Here is a 13,235-nt window from a genome sequence, read left to right as displayed (position 1 = left end):
CTTTGTCACAGACGGGACTTACCCCTCTTATGGAAGCTGCTTCTGGTGGCTATGCTGAGGTAGGCCGAGTGCTGCTGGATAAAGGTGCAGATGTCAACGCCCCTCCCGTCCCCTCGTCCCGTGACACCGCCCTGACCATTGCTGCAGACAAGGGTCACTACAAGTTTTGTGAGCTCCTCATTAACAGGTAATTAAATGTCAGCTTCTAAGAATAGGCTGTTGATTTTATTAATTTTTTTTGTTTTTGTTTTTACTACATATTTAAATCACTGAATTGCTCTTTTCTGTGTCTCGTTCAATAGAGGGGCTCACATTGACGTGCGTAATAAGAAGGGGAACACTCCTCTGTGGTTGGCTGCAAATGGGGGCCATTTTGATGTAGTGCAGCTACTGGTGCAGGCCGGTGCTGATGTTGATGCAGCAGACAACCGCAAGATCACCCCTCTCATGGCAGCATTTCGTAAGGTGTGCACATTGGGTTTTTGATCAAAGACTTATTTGGGGTAGTAGATCACAGGTAAAAGAGAAATATAAAGTATTATTTTCCTTTTTCATTTTTTAGGGTCATGTGAAAGTGGTTCAGTACTTGGTGAAGGAAGTGAATCAGTTCCCCTCTGACATTGAGTGCATGAGATACATTGCCACAATCACAGACAAGGTATTGAGTGAAACATTATTTTGGACCTCATGGGTTAAGTTTGTTTTGTTGGTTGGTTTGAAATGTTTGGTGTAGACATTTTCTAAATCTGTCCTGTGTTCCCAGGAGATGTTAAAGAAGTGTCATCAGTGCATGGAGACCATTGTCAAAGCCAAAGACCAGCAGGCTGCTGAGGCGAACAAGAATGCAAGCATTCTGCTCAAGGAGCTTGATCTTGAAAAGGTGTGCTTTGGCTTAAAAGTCATTACTGGAACTTTATTATATAAATAACATACCCACAAAAGTACTGTAGGTACAGTTGCTTGTGGTTGTAGTAGCCTTTTTAACAGTTTTGAATTGGAACACATGATTTGATGGGTGGGAAAAATTTGCTCTCATAAGGTGAAACTGATTCACTGATCTATTCCTTTGTTTGACCATAGTCCCGTGAAGAAAGTAAAAAACAAGCTCTGGCAGCAAAGAGGGAGAAGCGCAAAGAGAAGCGCAAAAAGAAGAAGGAGGAGCAGAAGAAAAAGCTGGAAGAAGAGGAGGCAAAAGTGAAGGATGTGTTTTCTGAGGCACAGGACCAGAAGGAGGACTCTGCTGAAGGTAAATGGATCATTGTACTTCTGTATTGTTCTGTATTTCCTTGCTCTACTATTTTACCATACATAGAATGCTCTTTCTTAATCGTTATTTGTCTGCATCTGCAGAGGTGGAGGTCCCCATTGAGCCCCCAAGCGCCACTACTACCACCACCATTGGCATCTCTGCAACCTCTACCACCTTCACCAATGCCTTTGGCAAGAAGCGTGCCAACGTGGCTACCACACCCAGTACCAACCGCAAGAATAAGAAGAACAAGACCAAGGATTCACACAATGAGCCTATCATACTCCAGGACCCCCAGGTGGCGCTGGCGCAGCAGAAGGCTGACAAAAACAAGATCCATGGTGAACCACGAGGTGGTGGGGCACCGGGAGGGACCAGTGACTCAGACAACCTGGACAGCACTGACTGCAACAGTGAGAGCAGCAATGGCAGTAAAAGCCAGGAGCTGGCTGACCTGCCTTCCTCATCGTCCTCCTCATCTTCATCCTCAGCCCCTACAGGGTCCAGCCAGCCTCTACCTACGACTGAGAAGCGGCAGAGCCTATTGCTGCCCACCTCCCGGGAGGAGAAAGTTACGGTGTCCATCTCTAAACCACAACAGAAGTAAGAACTATTTCACTCTTGCACATAAGTTGGGATTCATATGATTTTTACTATAAGCAGAAAGGCTCATGCGTCATAAGGGCATTATAAGCATAAAGCCTAGAATGTTTCAAAGTACAAACGCAGTTGAACATTAGTCCTTTTCTAATAATCTCCAGAGCCTTACATTAAACCTTTTTAAAGATGCCTTTTATCCAATATTTATTACCATTACAGTAGTGTTAGATTAGTTCTCTGTAATTCAATATTTTCCATTACAGAGCTCATGAAGTCATTAGTGATCTGCCTTCCAGCTCCCTGCCCTCTTCGCTCAAGACCATTTCACTGCCAGTCACTTCACCCAACAGTAAAATGAACCTCACCAGTCCCAAGAGGGGACAGAAGAGAGAGGACGGATGGAAAGAGGTTGTTCGAAGGTGAGCACCTAAACACACTTGTTGAGTCGTCGTCTTTTGCATTACGTTTATCAGAAAGATGCTGAAATTTCATTTTACACTTATTATTTTTTTTTCCTCTCCCCTCAGGTCAAAGAAGCTCTCAGTCCCAGCATCTGTGGTGTCCCGAATCATGGGCAGAGGTGGCTGCAACATCACAGCTATTCAAGATGTGACAGGTGCACACATAGATGTTGACAAACAGAAGGACAAAAATGGAGAGAGAATGATCACTATCAGGTGCAGATCTTATTCTGCTTATTTTCACTTTTTTTGTCATTTACTTGTGACCTTCAGTAGTGTGTACACTTTTTTACACTTTTTGTCCACTGTTTTTCAGAGGTGGCACAGAGTCAACACGGCACGCTGTCCAACTGATCAATGCACTGATCCAGGACCCTGCCAAAGAGCTAGAGGACCTGATTCCTCGCAACCACATTCGCCAGCCTGGCACCAACACCAAAATTGGCTCCACCTACACCACCTCCACAGGAGCCACGAGCACCACTGCAGCCACTTCAAAAGGCCTGCCGTCAGTTGTGCCCTCCTCCAATGTGTCTTTCCAGTCCTCCTCTAACTCGAGCGCTCAGCAAGCAAGCAAAATGGGCAAAAACATGGCACCTGGTGTCAGACCCCCCTTTGTTTCTCTGCCTCCATTGGCCTACACGCACCCCCAGCTGGCCATACTAGCAGCTCAGACCATGCACCAGATCCGTCACCCCCGTCTGCCCATGGCACAGTTTGGTGGAACCTTTTCTCCCTCGCCCAACACGTGGGGCCCGTTTCCTGTGCGTCCTGTAAGCCCCGGCAGCGCTAATAGCTCACCCAAACACACCGGCAGTGCTGCCCCGCGTCCTTCTAACTCTACCCCGGCAACCGCTGAGCACCCTGCCCCAGCGTCAACTGCTGCTGTCACCCCTGGCTCTACTGCCTCTCCCACCAACACTGCTCCCTCAAACACCCCTACACCCACCTCGGTTAGGAAACAGCTTTTCTCTACTGAGCCCAAGTCTGGGGCTGCACCTGCCATCGCCACCACTGCCAGCAGTACTTCTGCTGCACAGGCTCCACCTGTTCCCATCAGCTGTGCCCCCACTACTTCTACGTCCCCTCCATCTCCGCCTGCCCCAATTGCCCCACCTTCACAGCATCCCCCAGCCCCCAAGCCAGAGCCTGCTGCCATTGGCACACCTGCTAAAGAGAAACCAGCTGACCTGGCAGTTCCTGTTTCGGGCGCCCCATGTGAGGGCCCTAGTCCTTCTGCCCCCTTGCACTTCCCTGCGTCTCCCTCGGCACAGCCTGCGCTGCAAATGCAGTCAGAAGGCAGACAGCAGCTACCCCTACCCTTTACCTCCAGCACAGAGCCTAGTTCCTCTTCCACATCCCAACCTGGCCAAACTCTGCCAGTCTCTCGTCCTGCACCACCCACCTGCAGCAGCACCCTCACCAACACCAGCAGCACCTTACCTCATTACGCCACGCCGGCAGCACCCGGGGTGTCACCCCGGATGCAGCCCCCGGGGCCCTACTACCCCATGGCTCCTGGAGCTCCTCTGCAAGATCCGCAGTCTGTGTATGTGCCCCCAGGCGCAACACAGGAGCCTATCAAACAGCAGCAGCAGCAGCCTCCCCCACCCAGTTTGGCTGCTGCCAGCATGCCGCCCCCCTCCCTGCAGATGTCCTCCACAATGAGCGTGATGAACGGCTCTCAGATGCACCTCCACAGTGGGAAGGCTCAGTTGCCTCCAAATTTTGGTCCTGCGGCTCTTTTCAATCATTTCAGCAGCATTTTTGACAGCAACCAGGTGGGCAACAACCAGGTGTGGGGAGCATGTCATCTTCCCACACGCACTCCGCCAGAACAGCCCTACAGTGCCCCACCTGCTTACATGGGAGGTATGGGACAGATGGAGAGCACCATGGCTCCTCCTGATGGCTCCAAGGCACCAGGGTATCGCTGCACCTCCCAGAGAATGGTCTCTAGCCCCATTGGTAAGTATCAGAGACTGAAGAAAAGGCAGACATAATGTTTGGGCATTCCAGCTACAATATTTATGATTTGAGCTCATGTACAAAAAAAATGATTTCCATGTAACTTAAGTATCTTGGTTTATTAGGAATGCACCCAATGGATCCCACTGGCAATTCCATCTCCTCTTCAACTGCGCTCACCAGCTTTGCCCCAAGCATGTCAGCCAGCCCTGTGTTCCTTCCGGGCCCAGCTCCTGTCGGAACGCCCTCCTTTAGTCGCCAGCACTTCTCCCCTCATCCTTGGAGCGCCTCTACATCTTGTACGAGAATAAGTAAGTAACTTTTTATTCAGTGTTCTCTCCTTTTAAACATGACCTGCAACCTTTTATTTATTTATTTATTTATTTATTTTTATATGAATAAGTGCGTTCGATTCATCTCCTCCCCCCCATGTATTTAGGTGAGTCTCCTGTGCCCTCTGTGTCATCTGGAGCATCGTCCCCTTTGTGCACGTCTACCGTGACCCCTGCCTTGATCCAAGCCAAGCCCAGCAGCTCAAGCCAGCAGGACCGCAAAGTGCCCCCGCCCATTGGCACAGAACGCCTGGCTCGCATCCGGCAGACAGGATCCGTCAACCACACAATGCTGCCCACCAGCTACACACCACCAGTTGGACAGGGTGGTATCTGGTCATTCGGAGTGGGCAGTGCCTCTGGTAAGTCAAGCAAAGGAAATGGGAGGAAAATATAGTTCTGTCCTGTTTTAGTAGGTATATTTAGCTAGACTTTGGTCTAAGCTGTGGTGCTAAAACCTATACCTGCATAATGGCTTGTATTTGGGTTTGAAATGTTTTTGTTTATTTATTTATTTTCCCCATCCTTTCCACAGAGGCGATGTCAGGCTGGTCTCAGCCCCTGATGGGAGGGCCTATGATGCACCAACAAATGCAGGAGCAGTCAGCCTTTTCCCAGCACCAGGCTATGGAGCGAGATGACACCGGCATTGTGGCTCCCTCCAACACCTTCCACCAGCCCATGCCCACTAACTTCATGGATTTCCCCAAGGTTTGAGTGCTATAGCTGACAGTTAGAACACAAAGAATACACTGAGGAGATTCTTTCATAATCTGCTTGGAAAGTCTAGACTGATGGAATGTCGAGGAATTATATTAGTTTAAATTAATGTAATCATGTTTTCAGACTATCAAATCAGCTCCCAGCTAGAGGGATTCTTGATTAAAAAACAGTTTCAGCTAGTTTAAGTTTTAAGTTGATTTTCTTGTGATCTGTCTGTTCAATGTGCTCAGGGGTTGCCGATGTCGATGTATGGTGGCACGATGATCCCTCCTCACCCTCAGATGACTGAGGGTCCTGGAGGCCCCATGTACAATGGACTTCACACCACCGACCCTGCCTGGAACCCCATCTTGAAAGTCGTCCCCAACTCGGCTGAGAATTCAGACCCACAGCAGGTAAGTGTTCTGAGTGACCTTGTCCTGTTGAGAGCCAGTAAAAACAGAAAAAAATGCATTTGATCAATCACTTTGACTTTTTATCATTGAATGATCAATATTGACCTCAAGATTCTAGACCAGCCTTGGGGGAAAATACTGATCTTAATGTTTCTGTAGTTGTCACCTTTTCTGACTGTTAAAACCTTTTTGTTTCAGGTCTGGCCTGGGACTTGGGCCCCTCACGTGGGAAATGTGCATCTGAATCATGTCAACTAAACACACCTAGAGATTGAGAGGCATAGGAGCAGTAACAAGAAATACACGTTAAAGAACAAGATAATTACATAATTACCAAAATGTTAACCTAGGAGTGTCCCCTTAAAAAAAATTAAAGTTATGAAATTTGAGAGACGGACACCTTTGATGTGCCTAACTAAAAAGAAAGAATCCAGTGTGGGCTTTAACGTGTTTACCACAGTCTAAGAACAAAACGATTGCCTGTTCAACAGGATACATTCTCTGAGTAGTATAGCCATTTTGACATTTAAGCCCCACATAAAGTGTTCTTGGTCTGCAGGGCTCAATAGGACAGTGCGCTATTTATACTCGGCCAAGAACTAGATGATTACATAAAGAGAGAAATCAGACCTTTTAGAGTGGTAAATACATGTATAATTGTTTACATACTGAAAAAGGGTTAAAATGAGAGTAAATTTCATGTCGTATAGTGGCTCTACTTTATGTAGCCTGTATTAATGTGAAATATTTACCTTAATATTCAATAAAAAGTTGGAAATGTATCCCCATGGTGTCATACCTTTTTTTTTTTTTTTTTTTTTTTTTTTTTTTTTTTAAACAAAGCTGGAGACTCAATGATTGATGAAAAATAATCATGTGAGCGTCTGTAGCCTTCATCTTTATCAGAGGTGACTGTTTAAATAAGCTGTAGATGGTCCAGCTGCACACAAGGCTGAAATGAGATCACTACATTAACTCCTGCAGACAGGGGGTGCACTTTCACATGCGTTTGATCTGAAGTTGGGTTTTTTGTTTTTGTGTTTTTTTTTGTTTTTTCTTCAAATAACAGGTGTTGCATAGTATTTGATCTCAGAGTACTGAAAAATTCATTCAACTTTTACTTTAAAAAACGCAAGTAGTTCTCGTTTAATGCTCTTGAGTCCCATTTTTATGTCGTTCTTTAAGTTGATCCCTTACCAAGCAATTTATTAGGACTACCTGTACGTTCATGCAATTATCTAATGCGGTGTGGCAGCACTGCAGTGCATAAAATATGTTGATCATGATATGGACAGCAGCTTCAGGGAAGGTTCACTTCAAACCGAGTGTGGTGTGATTCGTCGAGAGGTAAACGGAGCATGGCTAGACTGTTTGGAGAGACAGAAAGGCTATTACTCCATGCCAAAACTTGAGATGGATGGGATACAACAGGTTCCTCTGCTGTCGGCCAAGAACAGAAAGCTGACGCTACAGTGGGGTCAGGCTCACCAGAACTGGACAGTTTAAGACTGGGGGGGGGGGTAATCTTTGTTAGAAAGGTAATATTTGATTGTAAATGTTTGTTAAATGTAATTTGCAGAAATGCTGCGGCTGCAGTCTAGTGCTTGAAGGCATTGAATCAGTTGAATAGGTCTTGTGGCGTGTTTTTTATATTATATGGAAAATCTATCATTTGAAGACAGTGTTGAAAGTGTTGCACTGTTTTACATTTGCAATGCAGAGATGAATTTCTGGAAGCTATTTTGTCCTAAGCATTAAAACGTACCTTCTGCATTCCTTTATATCAAAATGTTATAGTTATTCATAGATGAGGTATATGTTATTTATTAATAAGTTAAAATGGCATAAACATTGACACCAACCTCCCATCTCCTTTCTCTTTTCCTCTGCCATTTGAGCTCAAAGTTTTATACTTGCTAATAACTAAGCCTTTAACAACAATCTTAACTAACGTCTTTTAGTTGAAGCTAAAGGCGCTTCTTATTCTCTAGAGCCTGTAAGTATCAAGGCAGAAAAAGATTTTAAAGACTTCAAACCTTCCTTCAATTTAAAAGTAACTAAGCCCTCCCTTCTGGGAACTTTTAGTAAAGCGGCTTGTGCAAGAATTGGTTTGTCTTGCTTCTGGGCTCCCCCTACAGTCTGGAAGTGCACTACAGTATAAGCCAGCCCTTGAAGAGGACACGCTTACATGCATTTCTGGACATTTGAGAGAAACAGCCCTGCTACTGTGGATGTATATAGCATGCGGGCCGAGTATTAGTACAGTATTAGTAATGCAGAATTACGCGGCTCTGGCGAGCTTTGTCGTGCCAGCTTCTCCAGAATTATGTAGTAATATACACAGTTGGTAGTGGGCCGAGCCCAGAGTGACGATGATCTAAGCTAAGTGGCGCATCATGATTTTGAGGTTATTTTAAGGTAAAAATGCTACATAAATTTGCATTAAATCAGTGAGTGATTAGTCTGAGGGAACAATTTATTTAACTGTGGGAACGATTTAAGTGTCTTTTTCTACTCTCTACAGGGCTCTGGATTATTCCGATTTTCTGTTCCACCTTAAAAATCGCAGAAGCTGCACTCTGCCACCATGCAGCTCCATCTAGATATCTTGCTCCTTAAATAAACCTCGATTACAAGTGATTTTACCCAAACACTGTAGTGTCTAGTGTGTAGTCCACTGTTAAAATGATCATGTGTGTTTTAAGGAGGTTCTACCTCATCACGATTGCACGTAGTTGCCGTAGCCTTTGTCAACTTAGTCGACCAGTCCAGCCCTGCTCCCTTTACCCCTCCCCTGATCTCACAGGTTCTGCAGCGGGGACCGTCTCCCTTTCGCTGCTGTTACGTCAGCGCCCCTCCATGCCCCGCCCCCGCAGAGGCTCCAAAAGCGCGCGGCTCGCTCGCTCGCTCGACTGCGGGCTTTAATCCGTGGAGCACAGAGGGACCCAGGCAAGAGACCCGAGACCCGAGACCCGAGACCCGAGGCAGAACCTGGCGTGGAGATCTGAGGCTCGAAACCCCTCCTAGGCGTCCGTGAACTCACGGTAGCTTCTTGAAGTTGACTGTTCGTTAGGAACGGAAACCATGTCGAGTGTCTGTGAAGCGTCCTCAGGCTGCCCCATTCCTAGCCGAGCTGTAGACGCTAAAAGCTGGTCTCCTCTTCCCGACTCCTACAGCCAGACCCCTGGAGGAACCCTCTTCTCCACCACTCCTGGAGGTAGGTCTCCACGCTTGTGTTGTGTGTATCTTCACAGCCAGATCTATGCTCTACTCTGAATGCCCTCACATTGCTCTGCTAAAATCTTCCCAGCCTCTTGGAGCAAACATGCTGATCTAGGGCTCCGGCCACATTATGATGGTCATGAGGATATTAACCACAAGAACTGTTGTTAAGTCTGACCTGTGGCTTAACTCAGGGGTGTTCAGTCCAGTCTTTGGGACCCCATGCTGGGTGTGCACAAAGGATGGGGTCTCCAGGTCTGACCTGAGTAAAAATGAAATGGAGAACGGCCCTAATTTTCTGGGGTCAGTATGCTGAAGACCATTCGAAGCTCTGGAGACATGTCGGCAGTCCTCTACAGTGAGCTACACAGAGGTGAAGCTCAGAGTTGCAGCATCAGTTGGCAAGGTGCCACATGTTTGTTTACATTTTCAAAGTCACGCCATTGTGTTTCGGTCCCTGTGTGGCCGTAGGAGCACTGGCCAAACACCACTGAACTGTGTTAAAAGCGAGATCACTGATTTGCAGCCCATTTTTAGGTTTTATCTTCATCATCTTTGCTAATACGAGCATTAACTGCAGTGAACTGATTTTAGATAAGTGTGCATAAGTGATAAGTGATAAATCTGTCCTTGGCGGTGCCGTCAACCTCATGTTGTTACCCCCCCCCCCCCCCCCCCCCCCCCTTCTATAGTGTGGAGTGTTCTTGGGTTAACACAGTTCACGTAAACAGGGCCACCTTGTCCTTAACTGTACTTTTCTCCACACACAGCACCCCAATCAGCTCCCCTCTCTTGCTCTCCACCCCTCTGGGTTGGGCCATACCACACCAGCCGTACTGCTGCTGCTGCTGCTGCTTGTGTTGCATAACATGTTTTCCTATATCCTTCATCTGAACACTGTCCAGGCCTTGAGGAAAAGCACATGATAGATAGAGAAAAGTAAATCGCAGCCAGTGTACTGTGAGAACTCTTGCCAGCCATTCTTTTTGGCTTTATCTTGCTTCACATGGAGACCATTTTACTCCACATGATGTAAACATCTCACCTTTTTTTTATTTATTTTTTTTTTATTGCAGGAACCAGAATTATCTATGACAGGAAGTTTCTCCTGGAATGCCGGAATTCCCCAATCGCACGGACCCCACCATGCTGTCTCCCTCACATTCCAGGGGTCACCATGCCCTCTGCCCATACACTGGGCAAACTGCCAGAGCACGAGGAGGACTGCAAGGACCTCCCTGGTGAGACTCTTATGCTCTTCTCTCTATATATCTCTTTCTTTATCTCGCTCTCTCTCTGTCGTTCTGCACCTGATGTCTCTCGCACATGTCCTGGCTCGAGGTATTTTCGGGCTTAACTGCACGTGCGCCCCTTTGTTTAGCAAAACTTGAGGAGCACGTTTCTGCATGTAAAACTAATAAAGAAACAGCTGAAACTTTGGCTGTCAGATCTGAGGTGGAATAATGTTGAGTATACGCTGCTGGTCAAAGGTTTGGAATCAGTGTTTTCAGGAAATATAATATCTATCTATCTATCTATATATATATATATATATATATATATATATATATATATATATATATATATATAATATAATATAATATAATATAATAATATTCAGGAAATTTGCTGCTCACAACTATGTTTTTGTGAATAATCACACATCCAACCACTCTTAGTGACTGTTTCACATTCACATTGTTCGAATATGTGGAAATCAATGATGGAAAAAGTTCAGTGTAAAAAATCAGTGGCAATCCCCATTAAGATCATTTTAACTAGTAAGAGTGTTCAGCGTGAACATTTAAGAGTGAGTGGAAGGGAAGGCCTGGCCTGCTCCCCTCCTGCTCTCCCGGAGGTGTTTGATGAGGTTAAGGTCAGGGCTCTGTGCGGGCCAGTCAGGTTCTTCCGCACCAGACTCGCCCAATCATGCCTTTATGCCTTTATGGACCTTGCACTCAGGCTTAGTCATGCTGAAACAAAAAAGGGCATTCCCTTGTCTTGTTTTGCCAAAGCATTAAGATTTTTCTTCACTGGAATAAGGGGCATAAAAAACAACCCCATAGCATTATCCCTCCTCCACCAAACTTTACAGTTGGCACAATGCTGTCAGGCAGGTAACGTTCTCCTGACCTTCACCAAACTCGCAAGACTTGTCCATCAGACTGCCAGATAGAGAAGCGTAATTCGTCACTCCCCAGAACACGTTTGCACTGCTCCAGTGCAGTGGCGATGGGCTTTACACCATTCCATCCAACCCTGAGCAATATGCTTGGTAAATTAAGGAAACCCAAGCAATGAAGCTCCAGTTGTTGTGCTAATATTAACACCAGAGGAGGTTTGGAACTCTGCAGTTATTGAGTCAGCAGAGTGTTGGCAACTCATGTACCTTAGCACTCGTGACTCGTGTAACTTTACATGGTCTGTAAAACCATTTATGGTTAATGGTGGAATAAAAAAACACTCCAAACCTTTCAACAGTAGTGCATTTCAAGGAGACTGAGCCACTGTTTCATGAGAAAAGCAAGCAAAAATGTGAGAGATCTCTGTTGACATGTGGCTTTTTGTATCGGGGTGGGTAAGCCTTGCTGTGTACATTACACCACGTGTGGGGCATGACTGAGACGTAGAGGTCACACTCTCAGTCTGTAAACTCACTCACCCCCTCTCTCTCCCTCTGCAGTTGAAGACAGCCAGTTTGTGATTGACATCTGAACCTTTGATGAAGCTCCTATGGAGAAATCACCTGTTGCAGCCCTTTCTGTCAGCGCTCCTGATTAGAGGAACCATGGGTTCCTTTCTTTGCAGTGCCTCCATGTCTTTTTTTTTTTTTTTTCTTTTCTTCTTCATATTGAATAATGAAATACTCCGAGATGGTTAACCTCTGAGGTGAGGTGATGCATTTTGAGTTTGGTGGAAATTTGGGATTTAATGAGTGACTAACCTCTGTTATTGTGAGGCTCTGATTCTGTGCCCTCTTTACTACTTTACATACAACAGAAATGTAATTACATGCATTTTTCCAATGCAGCTTTTTTGTACTGGTTCATCAGTGGGATGACAATGGCCTTTTATGGTCATGGAAGTCTGTATCTTGTGCTGAGCTGTTGCAAATATTTTGTAATGACTACTGTTCAGTTACATGGTACAGAATGACACAATTTTCAATAAAGCAGAAAATTGAATTACCTTGACTAGTATCTGTTCTTGTTTCTACATTTACTCTTTAAAACCAAGGAGTTGAGCAGCTTTTAAAGTTATCATTAAGGATGAACACTGGTTCACATATAGGAGCCCAAAAGTTTTTTTATTTTTTATGTTTTTTTATTTATTTTTTTATAAATGGTGTATAACCTCACATGGTCAGCTGTTTGGACTGAGAATCAGATGATAACGCACATGGAATAAGACGTGCTCCAGCTTGTTTGGAAATAAAGCCTGTACTGGATTACTTGCATTTTTTTATTACAATTACAGTTGAACTTTAGTCTGTACTAACTACATGCAAACTGGTTGGTTGTTGTAAGAGTATTGGAGTGAGGACTTAAAGTCTAGAACTGCTGGTGGTTCCGTGGAGATTGAAGGGTCCATATCCTATATTTTTCCTTAATGTTCACTGGGCAACATTTGTACAGCTTTAGGACCTTTTCCAACCTCTCTTTTTCATACCCAGCCCTGGTTGTAGACGGTTTGTCTGGCAACCCAGCAGTTATTTTTTAAAGAGAAATGATACATTAACATGTCAAAACATACTTTACTTAGCAAACCGCTATTTCACTCTGCAATAAACTGTTTAAAATAAAGACATTTATTATTAAATATAATTAACGTATTGATTCATTATATAAAAGTATATAAAATGTTCTGTTTAGAGATGCGATCCATTCAGCTCTAATCTTTAGTTAATTTAATTAAGTTCAGTAATATTTTGTTTGCTTGTTCTGATCTATGTTGTCAGCAATAATAAAATGCTAGAGCTATATGATCTTAATAATAAAAAGCTTTTAAAAAACTGAGCTGGAGTCAGCAGGATGCGCGGTACTCTGATCACAACTACTGTTAACATTATTGTCACTGGTGTGTTAATGGGAAATAACCAGTCACAACAGACAAAAAAGATTATTTTTGACATGATTCTAGTGGTATGGATGTACCATGTGCAGAAGACACTCCATATGCTTCTTGCACATATGACTAAGCTTGCTGCGTGGGCTGACGCTGTGCTAAATTGAACGTTCGAAAGTGTGGTCAACCTGAATGATTCCCCTCTCTGGTCTGGAATATG

The 13,235-nt window shown here is 44.9% G+C and overlaps 2 protein-coding genes across 6 annotated transcripts in view; both read left to right on the top strand.

Moving 5' to 3' along the window:
• Positions 1–6,510, top strand: part of ankhd1 (ankyrin repeat and KH domain containing 1) — a 29,353-nt gene extending 22,843 nt beyond the window's left edge. For 4 of the 5 annotated variants that reach the window (XM_072662462.1, XM_072662460.1, XM_072662459.1 and 1 more), the window contains exons 21-34: positions 12–187; positions 303–465; positions 563–658; positions 764–880; positions 1,081–1,246; positions 1,351–1,852; positions 2,113–2,268; positions 2,377–2,526; positions 2,627–4,278; positions 4,404–4,589; positions 4,718–4,972; positions 5,146–5,321; positions 5,564–5,728; positions 5,927–6,510. In XM_072662462.1, coding sequence (XP_072518563.1) covers positions 12–187; positions 303–465; positions 563–658; positions 764–880; positions 1,081–1,246; positions 1,351–1,852; positions 2,113–2,268; positions 2,377–2,526; positions 2,627–4,278; positions 4,404–4,589; positions 4,718–4,972; positions 5,146–5,321; positions 5,564–5,728; positions 5,927–5,986 — 4,020 coding nt within the window. In that variant the 3' untranslated portion in view covers positions 5,987–6,510. The remainder of the gene's footprint in view (positions 1–11; positions 188–302; positions 466–562; positions 659–763; positions 881–1,080; positions 1,247–1,350; positions 1,853–2,112; positions 2,269–2,376; positions 2,527–2,626; positions 4,279–4,403; positions 4,590–4,717; positions 4,973–5,145; positions 5,322–5,563; positions 5,729–5,926) is intronic. The other variant, XM_072662461.1, reaches the window with a different exon arrangement.
• Positions 6,511–8,608: 2,098 nt separating this feature from the next.
• eif4ebp3 (eukaryotic translation initiation factor 4E binding protein 3) lies at positions 8,609–12,135 on the top strand. Its single transcript, XM_072662000.1, has 3 exons — positions 8,609–8,945; positions 10,027–10,191; positions 11,634–12,135. The coding sequence occupies exons 1-3, from the start codon at positions 8,813–8,815 to the stop codon at positions 11,663–11,665; spliced, it is 330 nt and encodes a 109-aa protein (XP_072518101.1). The 5' UTR covers positions 8,609–8,812; the 3' UTR covers positions 11,666–12,135.
• Positions 12,136–13,235: the final 1,100 nt, after the last annotated feature.

The sequence above is a fragment of the Salminus brasiliensis genome, chromosome 18 (assembly GCF_030463535.1).
Source record: "Salminus brasiliensis chromosome 18, fSalBra1.hap2, whole genome shotgun sequence".
NCBI lineage: Eukaryota > Metazoa > Chordata > Actinopteri > Characiformes > Bryconidae > Salminus > Salminus brasiliensis.
The sequence above is the reverse complement of the archived record's forward strand: the minus strand, read 5'-3'. Positions and strand labels throughout refer to the sequence as shown.

What these genes read in the sequence shown, in the direction of transcription:
- eif4ebp3 (XM_072662000.1), top strand. Translation starts at nt 8,813, where the DNA reads ATGTCGAGTGTCTGTGAAGCGTCCTCAGGCTGCCCCATTCCTAGCCGA. An exon ending in CTTCTCCACCACTCCTGGAG is followed by an intron (nt 8,946 to 10,026) that starts GTAGGTCTCCAC and finishes TTTTTATTGCAG; the next exon opens with GAACCAGAATTATCTATGAC. An exon ending in GGACTGCAAGGACCTCCCTG is followed by an intron (nt 10,192 to 11,633) that starts GTGAGACTCTTA and finishes CTCCCTCTGCAG; the next exon opens with TTGAAGACAGCCAGTTTGTG.